General features: G+C 43.7%; 1 protein-coding gene across 1 annotated transcript in view; it reads left to right on the top strand.

The window, feature by feature from the left end:
• Dnah14 (dynein axonemal heavy chain 14) overlaps positions 1-16,543 on the top strand; it is a 229,533-nt gene that overhangs the window by 165,865 nt on the left and 47,125 nt on the right. Inside the window, exons 58-66 of the mRNA XM_013346965.1 lie at positions 991-1,122; positions 1,481-1,576; positions 3,711-3,851; positions 5,927-6,142; positions 9,299-9,529; positions 9,787-9,908; positions 11,782-12,026; positions 12,980-13,386; positions 13,460-13,661. Of these exons, the coding sequence (XP_013202419.1) occupies positions 991-1,122; positions 1,481-1,576; positions 3,711-3,851; positions 5,927-6,142; positions 9,299-9,529; positions 9,787-9,908; positions 11,782-12,026; positions 12,980-13,386; positions 13,460-13,661 (1,792 nt within the window). The remainder of the gene's footprint in view (positions 1-990; positions 1,123-1,480; positions 1,577-3,710; positions 3,852-5,926; positions 6,143-9,298; positions 9,530-9,786; positions 9,909-11,781; positions 12,027-12,979; positions 13,387-13,459; positions 13,662-16,543) is intronic.

Raw genomic sequence — 16,543 nt, 5'->3', positions numbered from 1 at the left:
TGGGAAGCACAGAGTTATGGTAGTCTGTGTCACTGGGAAGCACAGAGTTATGGTAGTCTGTGCCACTGGGAAGCACAGAGTTATGGTAGTCTGTGCCACTGGGAAGCACAGAGATGCACACAGGAAAGATGAAGTTTTGGGCAGAATGCCAGTGGTGGTACTCATTCATGAATTAATATAACAACTTGTTCTCTAATGAATAATTAACAAATACTGTCCCCTGTGGCTTTATTTAAATACATCTAAAAAGAATCACTCTTATAAAACAGTAATTAAAAGCCTAATAGCTTCAAAACAATCAGAACGTATTAATAGTGGCAGGTTAGGAGGAACCACCAACATCTGAGTTATTCAGGAAAGTAGTGGTGTTCCCAGGCAAGAGAAGAGATGCCTAACCAGAAAGCAGGAAGGAATCCAAGTCTAAGAAAGATGCTATACCATTTATGGCTCATAAAGGCAGATAAGGAATTATGTATACTTAACTATAAATTAAATAGCATTATTAAGCCAATAGGCCACTTGGGGGCAGGACATCATCCCCTCACAATAGAGTGCACCAAGGGATTGAAGGAAGAAGTTCCTTTTAAATATTAGCAAAGTCACTGCGACAGTGACAGATATTTAGTAGAAAGACTCCCTCTGGTGCCCAACATGGGGCTCAAACCCACAACCCTGAGATTAAGAGTCTCATGCTCTATTGACTGAGATAGATAGGAGTAAGTAGCTGGCTGTTTTGCTTTTCTGATCTTCAAGTTGAACCCCAATATCAGTCTCTGAATTTTTATTTATTATGCCATATTTAGTGCCCAATGTCGGGCACCAACATGTGGGACCAGGCAGGAGAGAAACTTCTGTCAGCATCCCTCCATCTACAGCCACTTTGACCCCTAGGTACAATTGTAATGTCTTCAGTTGAGGTAGAGGAAAATCATCGTTAGGGGAATTAATCATTCGTTCTAACGTACGTTGCTTGTAATACATTCTCCCTAGGTGTTCCTGAAGCTTAGGAAGATCTTAAATTTGCCTGATTTCAATCCCAAAAAGATTGCTCTGGTTTCTGTGGCTTGTTGCTCCATGTGTCAGTGGGTTATAGCCTTGAATGACTACCACGAAGTTCAGAAGGTACTCCTTGCCTCCTCTGCCCTGTGATCTGCAGGGGACACCACAGCTCCTAGAGTAATTTGTAGTTAGCAGAGCTCGGGTCCCTCTGTAAAAAGAATGCCTGCTGACGTTCATATGTTTACATATGCTGAGTTAATCCCATAGATTGTTTCTTTTAAATATTTTATGAAAGCTATGCTACATTTCTATTTGTTTGATTTAATATTTTGTCCATAGCAAACTGTATCCCTTATGTGCATATATCAAATTCCAGGAAATTTGTTCTTAAAGACTGATCTCTATAAGTGTCTCTCAAGCACAAGACATTTTAAACCATAAGCCTAACTGTTTAACCCCTGGATGTTTGACCCCCGTGAAGGTGGTGGGCCCTAAGCAGGCACAAGTGGCTGAAGCTCAGAATGTCCTTCGAATCGCAAAGCAAAGGTTGTCTGAAAAACAAAGAGGTTTGCAACTGGTAAGCTTTGGGGTCCTAAGTTTTTGTTTTGTTACTTGTTAAATCCTCACTGCCTTTAAGAAGTATATAACATTGCCAAGGAAAGTCAACCGGTACCTCAGGGGTGAGGGTATTGCTCAGAGTGTTGTCTAGTAGCATGTTGGCCTGAGAGCCCACCCCCAGCACGGCAAGGGCGGGGTGTGGAGAAGCCATTGTCTCAGTAGAACTTAGTAACCAAAAATAATGGTCCAGTTAGGAGACCGATTGTGAGGACTAAGTAAATAATACAGACGTGACATGTGTTAATTATCTTCATATAATACCAACTCAACACCTTTCTCTCTTTGTAACTTCAGTGTATTAAAAGTTTAACCAGTATCGGCTGGGCGCACGCCCAAGCTATAGTTGACTCCATTGGCTTTATGCCTTTTATGGGAATGTCCTCCTGTTGTATACTTTCTTCTATTTCAAATATGTACCCTCTGTCCATCAGGGCCATAATGGAGAAAATACTTCTGAAAATTGTAGAGAACTCTGGGAAACAGGCCTAGACCTCAGTAATCACCCATGCCCTCATCAAAGCGCCCCTTACGAAGTCTAGTGCCCAGCACGTGCCTGTATGCTGAATTTCTTGGATATGCCCTGTACTTGAATAACTGCATCTTAAGTAGTGAGGAAGATGGGAGAAATGCAGCAAGGACAGCATCTCCAAGTGTTAACAAGAGGCTGACGGGACGGCAGAGATGGGTCATCATTACTCTACAGAGAACCTGAGTTCCGGTCCCAGCTTCCGTGTCAGTCAGCTTCAGGGGATCTCATGCTCTCTTCTGGCCCTCATGGGCACCTGCATAGATGTGCACATACCTACATACACACACACAAATACACACACACAATTAAAAATTAATCCTACCACAGAACTGTATCTCCAGCCCATAATATATATTATTTTACAAAATAAATTTTTTTAAATTTAGTTTCATACTTTTATAAAGATCATAAGGAAAAATTACAGATCAAACTAAATACAATTCTGTATATACTATTATAACATGTATATATAAAATGTTACATAATTGTATATCATGCCTGCACAATTATATCTATATATATTTATATATCCATGCCATATTCAATATTCTATGCTAAACCCTCTTATATTAGCTTATTATTTCAAAAATCTGGCATAATCAAATTAACTTTTTTGACTCTTGATTTGGTCCATAGCCATTTGACCGAAGCAGCATGCTTTGGGCCCATGAGACACAGTACAGCGTGGTGGAAATGGGGCGGAGGGGGGGGCTTGTTCACTGCACCGTAAATAGGAAGCAGGAAGGAGTGGTAAGAAGAAATGGGGCCTTGACCCTTCAAAGGGCATGCTGCCAATGATGTCACTTCCTTCCTCTAGGACTCACCTGCTGAAGCTTGTGACCCCTCCTAACTGCTGCATGTTGGGGAACAGGCCTTCAGCACATGGTCCTGTGCAGAATATTTCATACACAAACCTTAACAGCAGCGAAGAGTGTTTCCTGTAGGTAACGAAGGGGCTTTCTCAGACTTACTTCATCCTCCATCCTGACTCGTTTATTCCTCAGATCTGCTCGGCATATTTGGAGTGGGAAAAATTCAGCCATTTTCTTTCTTCTATTTATTTTGGAAACAGAAGCCTAAGATGTGCTCTCTTCATAGCTGAGGATGACCCTGGACTTAGGCCCCTCAGTCCTCTAGCTCCGGAGTGTAGGCGTGTGAGCCAATGCACCTGGTTTTACACAGCACTGAAGATCAAACCCAGATAGTCTGCAGCATGGCAAGCATGCCACCAGCTGAGCTACGTGCCCAGCCCTCAGGCATGTTCTTTAGAGAATAACTTAGTTGTGACATAGTTATCCATGTGAACAGATAAATTAGAAAACGATGACTCTGCCCATGCTTAGGACTGCAGGAAGGGCTTCTGCAGAAAGCAGGCGGCTTTTCACGGTACTCCAGGGCTGAGAGACCTGCTTGCTTCTGTGCGTACATCTCATTCATGTAGCCTATGTAGGGAGCTTTTCTAGGCTGTGAAAGGGAAGTGGTTGCATGCTAAGGCAAGAGAAATGTCAGACAAGTGTAAACCAAGAAAGAGAGACGTTTTCTCAATGATGAGTTTGTCTTTCAGATTGAAGAACATTTACATTTTTTACACACATCCTACAAAGATGTTGTTGCTGAGAAACAACAGCTGGCTTATCGGAAGAAGCTGGCCACCAAGCGGCTGCAGTGCGCGTCCATCCTGCTAACCGTCCTGGAAGACGAGAAGGCATGGCTTCCCTTAGCTTCTAATCTCCTTTCCTAGTTCCCAAGGCATCTGCTTGCCCTCCTTGCCCTCCACTCCTGTTAATCACACACCTAGAACTGCTTCTGTATCCCACTGCCCAGAAAGATCTAGATAAGAGTCCTACTCCAGTAAAGCAGAAGAATCCTGTCCACTTGTTGGTCAGGGCTCTTCTCTCCTGTCGCCAAGAAGAAGACAGCAGCACACTTCTCTGTGATGGGGGCAGGGCTTTCAGCGGCCACGTTGTGAGGTTCCCCCCCCCCTTCCCAGCCTGGAAGAACACAGGTTGAGTGTTTGGATGTAGACAAAAGAGAAAAGCCGGCATTAGAACGGAAAGCAAAAACCTTTTGTTCTGTTGGTCTAAGTCCTTTTATCTGATTTTTAAATTTTTCTAATTCACTTCTAATAAGCTGGCTAAAATCTCGGTTTAGTTACACCTCACCTACCCCAAAGGATATTACAAAATCCTAAAGATAACTTTGTTATAATTATTTGAGGGAATATATTGTAGAAGGCTCTTCAAAGACAGCAATGGGATTGTGGGATAAAGTCTTACCAGCCAGAGGGAGACTGCTATTCTCAAAACTTAACTGATGTCCCTAAGAGTCCAGTGACTTCTGGGGGGCAGAGGAGCACCAGCATTACTCCTGGTCTTTGACTCCTAGAGAGGTGAATGTCTGTTAGCCATGCTCTCTCCAGCGACCAACCAAACACACGATGCTTTCCACACTCCAACTTCCTCCTCTAAACATGAAATCAGTGGCATTTTTTTTAATTTTGTTTATTATTTTGTTTATTTTGAGATAGGGCTCACTATGTAGTTCTGACTGGCCTTGAACTCACACAGGTCCACCTGCCTCTGTCTCCCTGCTGAGACTAAAGATGTCTGTCACTATGCCCGACTCGATGGCATTTTTTTAATGGGATGGTAAAGTGCCAAGTGAGAGTTTCACAATAAAGTGTCCATTGAGAATGTATTCAGCAGATGGTGAGCATGGGATGATAGAGCATCGATAACAAAATGTGATCTTGTTTGCTTGTTTTATGTGACCAGTTCTCACAATGCAGCCAAAGCGGGCCTTGGCCTCATTAACAGAAAATTTTGTTCCTTGGCAGGGGCAGGGTAAGATTTTTTTTGTAGTGAATTTTTTTGTTTTATCTAGATGAGACCTTCTCTAGATCTCAATCAGAAACAGTATTGCCAGGTAGTTTCCAGCAGTGGATGATAAAACCCCTTGTGAAGCCATCTTGGGGCTCTGTCGCCCTTGCTGGCCTGGAATTGATGGCTGCACTCCTGAGTCAGCCTCTCGAGTGCCAAGTTTGCAGGCCGGTGCCACCACGCCCATCCTGGCCTTATACAACCTGAGAGTGGTCAAAGTGATGGCCATTATAGATCTGACACAGGGACCGTTCATTTTCAGATGATCTCATGGGATTAGGCTAGGGAGGGAACTCGGTGAGGAAAGTGCTTGCCTCATGAGGATGAGGAACTGAGTTTGGGTCCTCAGCACCCATGTAAAAGTATATCAGTCCCCCAGGGCTGAAGGGAAGAAACCGGCGGGTCCTGGGGACTTGCTGGCCAGCTAGGATAGCCCCAGTTGGTGAGCTCCAAGTTCAGTGACCTTGTCTCCAAAAAATTAAATAATAGCAATAGAAGTAGGTTAGGGAGGTTGCTTAGTGGGTAAGAACACGGCTGGGTGAGCATGAGAATCTAAGTTCAGGTCCCCAACAACCACGTTAAAAAGCTGGGCATGGCTGTTGTGCAGGCATGTAACCCCAGCACTGTGAGGGACAGAGACAGGAGGATTGCTGAGGGTGTTTTGGCCATCAATCTAACCAGGTTCAGTGAGAGACCCTCAAGGGAATATTGGAAGAGAGTGATGGAGCAGGACACTTGAGGTCCTCCTCTACCTCCACTGCAAGCCTGCGCCTGCACACCCAAAACAGTCAAATAAGGTGGATGCCCAGTGTGTGCATGCCCACAGATATCTACCACACACATAACATATAAATATTTAAGGAATTGTCAACTCAATAAACTGAATTCTTTTAACATTTAGATTCGATGGCAAGAAACAGTCAAGGAAATAGACCAGAAGCTGAAAGGCATCTGCGGTGACATACTTCTTTCCTCCGCGTCCATTGCCTACAGCGGAGTCTTAACGCCAGAATTCCGCCAGCCAGAGATGCAGAAATGGGAGGGCTTCTGCACGCAACACAAGATTTCCTTGTCATCCAAATTTTCCTTAATGGAAGTGATGGCAGAAAAAAATGAGGTAGTAGCATAATTCTATTATCCAATTAAGTGACTTGTTGGTGGTTGGTGTGCAGGAGGGTGTGTTGGGCATGGATGTTTTCCCTAAATCACAGTGACAAGTGAAAATACTGAAGCCTTTTATTCTTTAACTTGTAGATTGAACACCTCTATTTGCCATATCTCTCCTGTTTCTCATTCTCTAATAAAATTCACAAAATATTCTTTTTCCCATTGTAATCCTAGCACCCTGGCATAATGAATCTAGCCAGTTTCTCTCAAACTCCCTTCAGTAACAAAATTAGTTATTGAACCATGGGTGCATTCATAGCCACAGCCAAACGCACAGACCTATACTTTCCAATAGATATCTATTGTCCATTTATGTAAGTCCTTTGTGAATGTTTAAAGGATTTTTAAAAGGATAAATGCCTAGTATTATTTAATCCTCATCATTTTAGGTCAGTTAAATGGACCTTACAACCTACGAGGTTTCATGAGGAAATACCAGCTTCTCCGCTTCCCAATGACTAAACATCTAAACACATCATTGACTGCATTAGATGTGTATAAACTCAATGCTCCAATTATAAGTCTAAAATTGTAAGAGCACATAATAGTTTGCACCAAAGCCCAAACCAGAAGCCACGTGTTATTTAGAAAGAACACATCTAAAACATTAAGACTGCTGACTTTTTATTTTTTTCCGATTAATTATGCATGCAGACATCATTCACACAGCACACAGACAGCACAGACACATTCACACACTACAGACTTACCTGGGACTCGAACCGGCAACCTCGGGCTCTGCAGGCAGCACTCCAATCCTCTCAGACAGCTCTCTGACCGTTTGACTGGGGACTTTTTATTTTTTTCCAATTAATTATGCATGCAGACGTCATTCACACAGCACACAGCACAGACACAGAGACATTCATACACAGAAACCCAGACACATTCACACACTACAGACTTACCTGGGACTCGAACCGGCAACCTCAGGCTCTGCAGGCAGCGCTCCAATCCTCTCAGACAGCTCTCCAACCGTTTGACTGGGGACTTTTTAAAAAGTAGAAAATGTCCCACAGATTACAAATGAAGATGAACCAGTCTCCAAGGCTCAGAAAGAAGTAATAACATCATAGTTTACTGTGCACTAGGAACGGATTCGGTTATCCAGAACTATATTAATAATTCTAAACTTGTCTATTGATAACATGACTTCAAATATTAAGCAAACATTTTTTAATTTATTCACTTATTTTACATCCCAACATCAGTCCCTCCCCCATCCCATTCCTTTCCTCCACCACCCCTCCATCCCCCAATCCACCCCTTCTCTGTTTCTGTTCAGAAAGGGGCGGGCTTCCCACGGGTGTCAATGTAGCATGTCAGCATGGCACATGAAGCTGAGGAAGGACTAAGCTCCTCCCCTTAGTAAGGCTGGGCAAGGCAACCCAATATGAAGAATAGGTTCCCAAAAGCCAGCCAATTAGGGACAGGCCTGCTCCCACTATTAGGAGACCCACAAAGTAGACCAAGCTACATAACTGTCATACATATGTAGAAGGCCTAGGTCAGCCTCACTCAGGCTCCCTGGTTACAGTTCTGCCTCTGTGAGCCCCTGTGAGCCCTTATGAGCCCAGGTTGATTCTGTGGGTTCCCTTGTGATGATCTCGGCCTTCTTGGCTCGTGCAGTCCTTCCCCCTCTCCTCTTCCCTGCTCAGCCCAGTTAATCACACATTTCAAAAAATAAAAACACCGAGAAAACAGATGACCTATTGAAGTAGTTTGAATGAGATGTCCTCCACGGGCTCATGTATTTAAATACTGAGTCCCTAGTTGGTTGCAGGTTTTGGAGAAGTGTAGAGAGGCAGCCTTGCTGGAAGAAGTCCATCACTGGAGACATGCTTTGAGGGGAAAAGGCTTTGCTACTCCAATTTGCTCTCTCTGCATCAAGCTTGTATTTGAAGAGACTGGTGCTCAGCTTCCTGTTCCGGCCACCAGGCCTGCTGCTTACTGCCATTCCCGACCCCTATAGATGTATGACGGTCACTAAGCTCTTCCTCCTATAAGTCACCTTGGTCAAGGGGTTTCGTCACAGCAGGGGGAGGGGTGTGTGTGTGTGACAAAGACAGTAGTTGGTACCAGAGAGCAGACTGTTGCTGTGAGCAACCTACCATGCTTTTTTGGTTTGGTTTGTTGAGACAGGGTTTCTCTGCAGCTTTGGAGTCTGTCCTGGAACTAGCTTTTGTAGACCAGGCTGGCCTCGAACTCACAGAGATCCCTGCCTCTGCCTCCCGAGTGCTGGGATTAAAGGCATGCACCGCCACCACCTGGCGCCATGCTATTCTTTTATAGGACTGTGGAAGAGTCTGGAACGTGAAGCTAGAAAAGTAGCTGAATGTTATCGATGGAGATTAATGGTCCCTGCTAATAGGTAACAGGCAGCCATCTCCACCCAACAACAGGAACACTTAAGTCTCTTCTCAGGTTCCTCGTGGTGGTTTTATATTCTCATCACGCAGAACTCAGCTGCACACCGTTCCTCATAGGCTGACCCTCCCGCAAGAGAAAGACCCTTTCTTCCATCTAAACTCAGTCTCCATGGGTTCTCCCAGAGAAGCTCCACTCCTTCGGCCAGGAGTGTCCCTGGTATCCTATGCCTCTCTCACCTCCTCAGGCTCCACCGACTTCTAAGACTGTGGGGAGACAGAAGTGAGGGGAAAGATGGGGTCCTGAAAAGAGTGGGAGGCTCATCAAGGCAGAGGTAGCCCAAGGCGAGTTCTGACGGTGTGGCCGAAGGCACATCCCTGGATTTTCAGCTTCTCCATCTGAGAACTAGAGTGCAGGTGTGAGTGTTTTAATGAGGTAATGAACACATGTGCTTGAGAAGGTGGTGGGCTGCAGCGGTCAGTGCTGTCTTCACAGCGCTGCCTGTTTCCTATGTGCCTAGAGCCTGGGAGTCCTGGAACCTAGTCCCTGGCTGTCTGCTCTGTTTCTACAGTGTCGTACGTCACTCTCATGACAAAAATCCAACTTGTTTTAAGTTGTTTGTTCCCTTATTCCTTTCAAGGATTATTTGTCTAAAACAATGATTGTTTAAAATCCTTCATGACCCCTTTTCAGGACCTAAGCCTATGTAGAAGTTTCTGGACTAGTGTTTCCATTCCAGATCCGCCGATGGCATAATCAAGGGCTGCCTCTCGGTCAGCACTCAACTGAAAATGCCATCTTGATGAAAAGTACCCAGCAGTGGCCACTGGTGATTGACCCACACAAACAAGCACTCCACTGGATCCGTCAAATGGAAGGGCCCCAGCTGCAAGAGATTTCCGCGGAAGACAGCAGTTACCTCCAAATGCTTAAAACCGCCATGCAAGTGGGAGCCTGTGTCCTCTTGCAGGTATTTTGGATGACGTCTCCTGATTCCTTCTTTCTCTTCTTTCTACTGCAACCCTTGTTATGTGCAAGGAACATAAAGGGAGAAGCTTTAAGTGTCCAGGATCTTTGTCAAACAAGCATATGCATAATTATATTTACATGTGTGTACTATATATGTGCACACATGCACATAGCTTAGCGCTCTTACACCTGTCTTTCTCTGATGGTCTCAACTATGATTTAAGATGATTTTTATTTGCGTCTCTTGGATTTTTTCAGAACGCCCCTGAGACATTCCCTCCCAGCTTGATGGCAATTCTAAAGAAGGATATTTGCCAGAAAAGAGGGCATTATTACATCAGAATCGATGATGTTGAGATTGAATACAATGAAAACTTCAGGTGATGTCTCTCATAGTCAAATCCAGTCCTGTGTTTTAGTTTTTAAGATAAGGAACATAGCATCATCCTGAAGAGTGGGATCTTGAGGGAAAAGAGCAGTTGTATCATGAATATTGCATTGGGTTTGATGGGTTGTGGCTGTCACCCATTTTCAGAGAGTGAGTTTGATCCATGTTGTCAGCCTGTATCTGATGGAGGCTGTGGCCAGAGAGCCTGGCCCACTTAGTCCAGAAGAGTTTGATTTAATCCCCTTGACCAACACCAACACAGGCATGATAAACTTTGGCCGCTTTACAAAACAAAAACCAAGCCGCGACTGGTGGCTCAGCCGGTGCTTGCTGTGTAAGCATGAGCACCCGGGTCTGGAACACACATGTGTAAAGGGTGACATGCCCCTGTAGTCAGCTCAGGGAAGGCAGAGACGAGCCAGTCCCGAGAGTCCAGTGGTCTGTCATCCTCGCCAACTGAGAGACACTGTCTCAGAAAGGTCGAGAGCATTTGAAGAAAATACCTGAAGTCAGTCTTTAGACACGCACATATAAATTCATATTTAAAATTCCGAATAAGAAAATTTTGCCCAGGGAGGTAGAAGCACTAGGAGGGAAAGTGGAATCCTTACCAATGAAGACTTCTTCACATCAGATGAGCTCATGGAGGGCTGGGCTCCTCGACAGTTGACATCCAGTCCACCAAAGCCACTGGGGCGAGTGCACTTAGAGGCCCTTTGTCTCTTGAATTCAGACAGAATTCAAGACAAATTGGAGAACAGCAAGGGTGATTTTTGGAGAGAAATTTATTCTGGGTTTCTGGGTGAGACACAAGAGACACAGGACTCAAGCAGAGTTCCCAAATAGCAAGAGCAGGTCACAAAGCTGTGGCATCATGAAGTATCCTTATATAGGGGCTCATCTAGGTCACCACTTATCCCATCACAGGGGGTTCATGTGCCTCGGTAACTTGGAGAAAGAAGCAAGGTGCCAGGACAGAATCAGAAGTGCCATGAGAACCAAGGCCACTCCTGGCTTCTAGCCAAAGACTAGAATCAGAACTGTTCATTTTTGAGGTCCCTGTCCCCAAACTGCCTGGCAGGCTTCTCTACTGTTCTCTCAGCTGCCCAGAATCTGAGGCTCCCAGTAGGAAGCCACCTCCTCCCTCCAGGCAACTTCATGAAGGGCTATTTTGTGGGAACATTTGGCGGCCACAGAAACACAGTTCCTGGGAAAGCCTTTGGGCTGTGTGAGAGCATTGTCTCTTCGTGGGCAGAGCCAGGGGAGTCACAGTAACTGGCCAACTGATCCCCAGAAAGGACAGCTCCCAGAAGATGGGGAGAGGGTGCTGCCTTTAAAGACAGACTTGGGGACAGATCTCCACTCTCCCTGGCCAAGCCTCAGCCTCACCTTTTAAAAGTAGAGTGGACATAGCCCTGCTCTTCTTAGTGGCTATAAAAACAAGACCTAGAATCTCATTCTTTCTTACTGCCTGCTCTAAACCACCACCTTCCCTCCTATCCCACCAACTCCATGCCCTGGCTGCCTTTCCACCAGAAAGTCCAGTAACTCCAAACCCCCACTGCTTTACATCCTCAGCCGTGGAAACCATTCTTCACAATGATCCAGTGGCGTCAAAACTCTGACCATTTGTGTTTACCCTGGCCTTAGGCTTAAATCTAGCAAGGATATAATTCACGGCTGTTTTTAAAGTATTAAATGCAGACTTATTCTCATAGTATAAACCAGGGGCATGAACTGAGCACAAAACTAAAAAATGAATCTTCACTTCCAGAAAAATACAGTTTATAGTATTTAAACATTTGGTATCATGTCATTCATTCTTCTGCTGTTCTTTGGATAACTGGTGTCCTCCTCACTTTTAGGCTGTACTTGTCTACAGAACTGGACAACCCCCACTTTCTTCCGTCAGCTTATAACTTCGTTACTATTATCAACTTCACGGTAACATTCCAGGGCTTGCAGGATCAGCTCTTATCGACAGTAGTAAGTCATGAAGTTCCTCATTTGGAAAACCAACGTGCCCAGTTATTAGAGAGTATTTCCCTTGATGCTATAACTCTGGAGGAACTGGAGGATAAAACATTGACCTTACTCCAGAAAACAGAAGGTGAGGAAGATACTGAGTGTGATCGGGAGACCTAAATGAAAATAAAAAACTATAAGGTTATTTTCTGAACTGGTACCAAAAGTGCCAAGGTTCCATTACTACCAGATAACCAGTTGGGACGAGTAAGTCCCACCCATAATAGCATGCTTGCTACTGTGGGTGGAGCTAGGGATCAAACCCAGGGTCTTGTGCATACAGGTAAACACTCCAACCACTGAGTTACATCCCCGACCTCTGTGTGTGTGGATGTGTGTGTCTCTGTGTCTGTCAGTCTGCCGATCTGCCTGTGTCTGTGTATATATGTCTGTCCGTGAGTGTGTGTATAAGTTAAATTTATTCTTTATGATGGAATTGTTACTTATTCCAGTGATAAAAATAGAATTCACAAACAGAATTAAGAAAAGGGAGTGGGAAGTGGGGCCTGCTGCATACTGTCAACCCTGCTTCTTAGAAATATGATTAGCCTAGAGACTGGAGAGATTGCTCAGCGGTTAAGAGCTGCTTTTCCAGTGGACCCAGGTTCAATTCCCAGCTCTCACATAGCAACTCACAACTGTCTGTAACTCCAAGATCTGACACCCTCATACAGAAATAAGTGCAGCAAAACACCAATGTACATAAATAGGAATAGATAAAGTATTTTTAAAAAAAGAAATATTATTAATCATTTTAAAACTATCTTAGTGACCCTTCCCTGAAGTCCACGCCCACACTTCAGTCTGCCTTTACTTTTTCTGGGCTCCTCTTTTTCTCCTAAGCCTAATGTTTTAGTCTAAATTAAAATTTATTAATAAAATTTCCAACTCTGCTTTACAATTAAAAGAAAAAGAACCTATCTGGACAAAAAAACAATAAGAAGCCACAGTAAAAACTCATGCAGTGCCCAGAGCAGGAAACAGCTACTTCCCATTTCAAAGGTTTTTTGTTCAAATTCATGTTTTGTTAATTTTTAGGAAGTGTATTAGATGATGAAGAAATTGTAGAAACCCTAAGAAAATCCAAAATGACTTCAAATGAAATTTCCAAACGTATCAAAGAAACAGAGAAAGCAGAACGTGAAATTGGAGCGATTCGCAAGAACTACCTCCCCATAGCCACACGGGGCGCCCTGCTCTACTTCGTGCTGACCAGCCTCACGCAGGTGGAGCACATGTACCAATTCTCCCTGGAGTGGTTCCGGCAGGTTTTCGTTTTCTCTACAGTTTCCAAAACCAAAGAACAAAAGCCCGATTGGCAAACGGACGAAACAGCTCAGGAAAAAGCCGATGAGATGAGTGTCTCGAATCAGCAGAATCTGGAAAATCCCTTGACCAAGAATACTAAACATGCAATCGACGTGCTGACAAGAAACGTGTTTAGGGTAAGCCATCCTTATACCGCGAATTTTCCCGGCCCTGCCTCTTGGGCTGCGGTAACTGTTGTTGTTTCTGTAGGTGGTCTCTTCAGCTCTATTTAACGAGCATAAACTCTGCTTCTCCTTCCGGCTTTGCACCACAATCATGAGAGATAATGCCAGCGACCGTCTGATGGCCAGTAACATAGGATTTCTACCAGAAGAAGAATGGAACATCTTTTTATATTCTGACATTTTGATAAATATTAAAAATATGCTACTATCCAAGCCTCGACTGAATAGTAAGTTAAAATAATTTCTTTGGATATGATTTAATAACAGACACTGAAATATGCTTCCTTGTAAATACAAAAAGATTTTGAGATTTACTTCTGCACTTAAGGTCAGATTCCATGTCGGCCTCACTAATATGTGAACACGCAGTTATCAGGTTCTTCATGTGTTTGTGGGAAAACATTTCACTACACAGTCAGGCTAGCCTAGAACTCGTGATCCTCCCAAGTCATTTTTGAGTAAGTGAATAAAAAAATAAATCATAGCCAGTTAAATTATGGTAGGCCTAGTGTGAAGCAGGCTATCTAGTGGTGGTGAAGAGAGACAGACACATTGGTTACAATGCCATCCATCATGGTGGTGAAGAGGGACACACACATTGGTTACAATGCCATCTGTCATGGTGAAGAGAGACACACATATTGATTACGATGCCATCAGGCCCCTTCCTGCACAATGTTTCTACCCTTGCTACTGGAAACTTGAGCCACAAAGCATGCCTATCTGTGGTGCCCAGAGGTTCATGTTTGAATGCTTGCTCCTCAGTGGAATTGTTTGGGAAGGATTTGGAGGTGTGGCTTTATTGGATTAGCCATGTCACTCAGGGTGGGCTTTGGGGTTTCAAAAACCTATGCCAGGCTCACTGTTTGTCTCTCTGCCTGGTAATCAGGATATAAAGCTCTCAGCCACTGCTCCATCTCTATGCCTGTCTATTTCCTTCCGTGATGACCATGCACTAACCCTCTAAAACTGTAAGCAAGCCCCTAATTAAATGTTTTATTTATAAGAGTTGGCTTGGTCACAGTATCTCTTCACAACAATAAAGTGATGAGATGCTATCTGAAACACACAGGACAGTCACTTAATGATTGAATCTTTTAAGCCCTGTGATGTAGCAAAAATAACGCTAAAGGGAAATGTCTGACTCTAAATGAATAAAAACAGGAAGATCTCAGGATTGGAGACATGACTCAACAGTTAAGAGCATATACTCTTCTTGCAGAGAACTCAAGTTCAGTTCCTAGTGCCCACATCAGGCAGCTCACAACTGCCTATAGTTCCAGTTGCATGGAGACCATGCCTGCCAGCACCTGCACACACAAACACATATCCTCATGCAGGTAGACGCCCCACACACACACATCAAACATTTTAAAAAATAAACATCTAAAACAGAAGGATCTCAGATCCGCAAAATAAGTTTCTACCTCGAGATACGCTTTTTAAAGGAGCACTAAAGTGGATGTCTCCTATTTTCTCATTTCAAAACATGTTAGAAAACTGCCCTGCTATGGAATAGATTATAGTCACATTAAAACAGATCAGTTGGCTGGAGAGATGGCTCAGAGGTTAAGAGCATAGCCTGCTCTTCCAACGGTCCTGAGTTCAATTCCTAGCAACCACATGGTGACTCACAACCATCTATAATGGGGTCTGGTGCCTTCTTCTGGCCTGAAGGCATACACACAGAATATTGTATACATAATAAATAAATAAATATTTTTAAAAAAAAACAGATTAGTGGGGGCTAGAAAGAGCTCACTGGTTAAGAGCATATATTGCTCTTGAAGAGGGCCCAAGTTTGGTTCCCAGCACAGACATCAGGCAGCTCACAACCACCTGCAGCACTAGCTCAAGGAGCTCTGATGCCCTCTTCTGGCCTCTGTGGGCAACTTTTCTCAAATTCATGTATGCACACACACATATACTTTTAAAATGAAAATAAATCTTTTTGTAAAAAAATCAATGGTATAGAATAAATTGGTCCCAGACATAGGATAGGGGTCCAGGATGCTGGATGAAGTTTCAGGATGCAGAATGGGATCCAGGATGCAAGATGGGGATCCAGGATGCAGAAGGTGGATCCAGGATGCAGGTTGTGGGTCCAAGATGTAGAATATGGGTCCAGGTTGCAGGATGTGGGTCCAAGTTGCAGGATTGGGTTCAGGATGCAAGATGTTGCTGCAGAATGCAGGATGTGGACCCAGGACCCATAAATTAATGCATATATTTGTGTTCAAATAATCAATACATGTATTGGGGAAACTGGATAAGCATATATAAAAGAATGAAATTGGACCTTTATTTAGGTTCATGCTTTCAGGGGTATTGATCTAAGGTTGTAGGCAGGGGTTTTCAACACAGTTTGTTCACACACTGATAGATCAGGAAGCAAAAATCTTGGGCTGGAACAAGTAGTGGATTATTATTATTATTGTTATTATTATTATTATTATTACCTACCCACACCAGTAGCTCCTTTCTTCTAGGCTCCAGAGGTTCCAAACTTCTCAAAGCAGAGCTGTTGGCTAAGGCCCACCCATTCACACTTGTGCCTATGAGGAGCACTGGATGTGGCAGTGATCTCTTTGACTTTTATGTGCTCCTGCTGGAACTGTAAATATGGAGAATAGAAAGGCATTTCCTCAAAATATTAAAGACAGAACAATTAAATGATTCAACAGTCCCAGTCCAAGCATGCATCCAAAAAATTGTAAGACATAGTGCATAGGCATAGCCGTGCATTTACAGTAGCTGATGGGTGTATGCAGCCAAATGTCTACCAATTGATGAACAAAATTTGACATGAATGCAATTGGAATGGAATTTAAAAGAAAGAAAATCCCATTACATATTACAGCATGGTTTAGCCTTAAAGACATTTGAATGAGATAAGACAGTCACAAGGATACACCTACAAGGCATCTGAGGAAGACAGTTCACAGAAATAAAATAGGAAGTTGGCTACCAGGAGCTTGGAGGGGAGGGCAAAGGAGAGGGGAGTTGTGTCTGGAGATCCGCTTTACACAGTGTGGATGTGCAGAATACTGAGATCTGTGCTGAAAACAGTTTATTTTTATTTATTTATTTGTTTATTTATTTATTTATT

The sequence above is a fragment of the Microtus ochrogaster genome, chromosome 6 (assembly GCF_000317375.1).
Source record: "Microtus ochrogaster isolate Prairie Vole_2 chromosome 6, MicOch1.0, whole genome shotgun sequence".
Classification (NCBI taxonomy): Eukaryota; Metazoa; Chordata; class Mammalia; order Rodentia; family Cricetidae; genus Microtus; species Microtus ochrogaster.
This window is presented reverse-complemented; position numbering and strand designations above follow the sequence as displayed.